Source organism: Haliotis rufescens, unplaced genomic scaffold (assembly GCF_023055435.1).
Source record: "Haliotis rufescens isolate VD_foot unplaced genomic scaffold, xgHalRufe1.0.p SCAF_23, whole genome shotgun sequence".
Taxonomy (NCBI): Eukaryota; Metazoa; Mollusca; class Gastropoda; order Lepetellida; family Haliotidae; genus Haliotis; species Haliotis rufescens.
In genome coordinates, this window is record NW_025963924.1 from 9,604,580 (window position 1) to 9,606,885 (window position 2,306).

The 2,306-nt window shown below is 38.9% G+C and overlaps 1 protein-coding gene across 1 annotated transcript; it reads left to right on the forward strand.

Moving 5' to 3' along the window:
• The first annotated feature begins 335 nt into the window (after nucleotides 1–335).
• LOC124133132 lies at nucleotides 336–1,023 on the forward strand. The gene is made up of 2 exons (XM_046497390.2): nucleotides 336–719; nucleotides 834–1,023. The coding sequence occupies exons 1-2, from the start codon at nucleotides 361–363 to the stop codon at nucleotides 1,021–1,023; spliced, it is 549 nt and encodes a 182-aa protein (XP_046353346.2). The 5' UTR covers nucleotides 336–360.
• Nucleotides 1,024–2,306: the final 1,283 nt, after the last annotated feature.

Here is a 2,306-nt window from a genome sequence, read left to right on the forward strand (position 1 = left end):
AAGGTAGCTTGTATATATTTTAAATGTCGCTATATTTCAGCCAAGATGAAAGCTATGGTGGCGAAACTCCATTTGGACTAATTAAAATTTTTTGCATATTTTTGTTTGTCGTCACATTTTTTCGCTTACGGCCGCCAATGCAAACATCATTACCCGAGTAAAAGATTCTTTTAAAAGGAAGGTGTGCAACAGGCCATGGATAAACCTTTTGAATTAAAAAAAAACCCAAAATACTTTCCGAGGAAGATCCACGATAGGATTCGCTGAAATGGAATGGTCTGGAGTTAGTGACGTCACTACATTATGACGTCACGTCATTGTCTCAACCATATTCGTGAAGACTGGACGTGTCTTTGATAGATGTCAATATCTTCGTCTAAAATGGGATGCAAACAAACCAAGGTCAAGCCTTTCAAGCAGACATCTCCCGAGGAGGCTCTGACGGGCAAGATCAAGTGTCCTCACGAGCTGTACTACGCCAAGTGTCAGGTGACACCGCCCACACCCCGCCTGTCAGAGGCGCAGATTCTTCAACAGCTACGAGATGAGGGTTTGGTCCCCGACCGTCAGTCCTGCGGAGGAGTGGCCTTCTCTGTCCCTGTCGTGGAGGGGGTTGTCCCCCGTGGCAAAGCTCCCCGACGTCTGGAGCAAATCCCAGTGCGATGCTTCTACACAGCTGAGAGGAGGAGACAGAAGGCTGATCTGTTCCGACTTGACAGGTAAAATCTTTAGGAAGAAGAATCAAAACACCTAAACCGTTTGAATTACTAAACATGCCTTTGTATTGATTTTATATTGAACTAATTTCATATTGCGTGTCTTTTTTTATACAGGTTCGTGGAGAAAGTCCAGAGGAAACAACTGGACAGAGAGATAAAGCACAAAGCTGTCAAGGACGAGAAGAAACGTCGCCAATTCATCAAGAAAATGAAGGCGGAACATCAGCTCCACATGAGGGAGAAGAAACTGGAGAGGCTGGAGGAAGAGCGGGCGGCGAGGAGGAAGAAGCCAGCAAAGAAGTAGACTGAGTGGAGCGAGTTGATGATGGTTGGTAGGATGTAGAGAACAGCGGATGATACAAGTACATCAAGAACATTATCTAAAAAAAAAGAACAAAAGAAAAAAGGAACAAAATAAAAGCATCGGGCCCAGCGAAACAGGGAGCCAGAAGATGCAGTAGAAATGAGTACAGTTCACACGCTGGCAGTGTCGATAATTTGAAAATCCTTTAGTTTTTGTCCAATTGTTAATCTGTAGGACCTCTTTTATATAACATGTTATATCATATCTATAATGAGCGTAGGTAAATCATATATGCACATTAGTAATGATGTTTACATACTTTCTATATACCAGTTATGTATAGTTTATGTATAATTGTAATGGTTGTTGCTTTAAGTTAATAATAAAATGTTTTATGTAGTTCATATCTTGTCTTTCTATAATCTTGATACATAATGTCGACAGTTATTCGAAGGCTGGACATCACTCTTAACAGAGTGTATAATTGTGTATAACTGTACATTATTATGGGAACTTCAAATAAGGATTTAAAACATTATACGTTGTTTTCTGAGTTTTATTAATTTGCTGCCTTATGATGCAACATGTGTTTATTTATTCACGTCGTCACATAAAAATGGTCGATTTTGAAATATCAATATCCCCTATAATTGAGTGGTTGTATAGTTTACTGCAATGCAAGCAGTTAAACTGAGCAAGATACTATCAATGGTTTTACCGATATACAGACAATTTTTGTGTGTGGAGATTTTTCACATCGCTAAAAAGACACGTAAATTATTTTGAAATGTGTCAATATTTCACATAATAATTGCAAATGTCACCACTATGAAAGTTATTAATTGACAGAAAGGTGATTCACAGTGTAGGATCAGAACTTCCTTTTTTCAAACTTCAAACTTTTCAAAGGCATTATTCGATTGGTGCTCGTGATTGATACCTTGTGTTGATGGTGCGTTTGCACAAATATTTCGAGGACACCCAGAACTTATTCAGCCTTCTTTCAATTTCTCAGCTGACGAGCATGGGCACACACAGTTTCGCGTATAACATGCCTGATAAACTAACATAGTCCCCGAAATAAAGATATCTCATTAAAAAATATGTATCTAAAAAAATAACAATTCAAATTATAATGGAGCCCAGAACTATGCTCAATTTCAGGAGGCATTCTAGATTTGCCAAATAATTCGCGACTCGAATTGGATTCCTTTTTCAATATATTCTCAGTGTCTGGGAGACAGACTACACTCCTGACTTCTGGTGCAGTTCCATATCATGAG

Excerpts from the sequence above, each read along its gene's own strand:
- LOC124133132 (XM_046497390.2), top strand. The coding sequence starts at position 361 with ATGTCAATATCTTCGTCTAAAATGGGATGCAAACAAACCAAGGTCAAG. Across the intron at positions 720-833 it reads GATCTGTTCCGACTTGACAG|GTTCGTGGAGAAAGTCCAGA; the intron begins GTAAAATCTTTA and ends TTTTTTATACAG.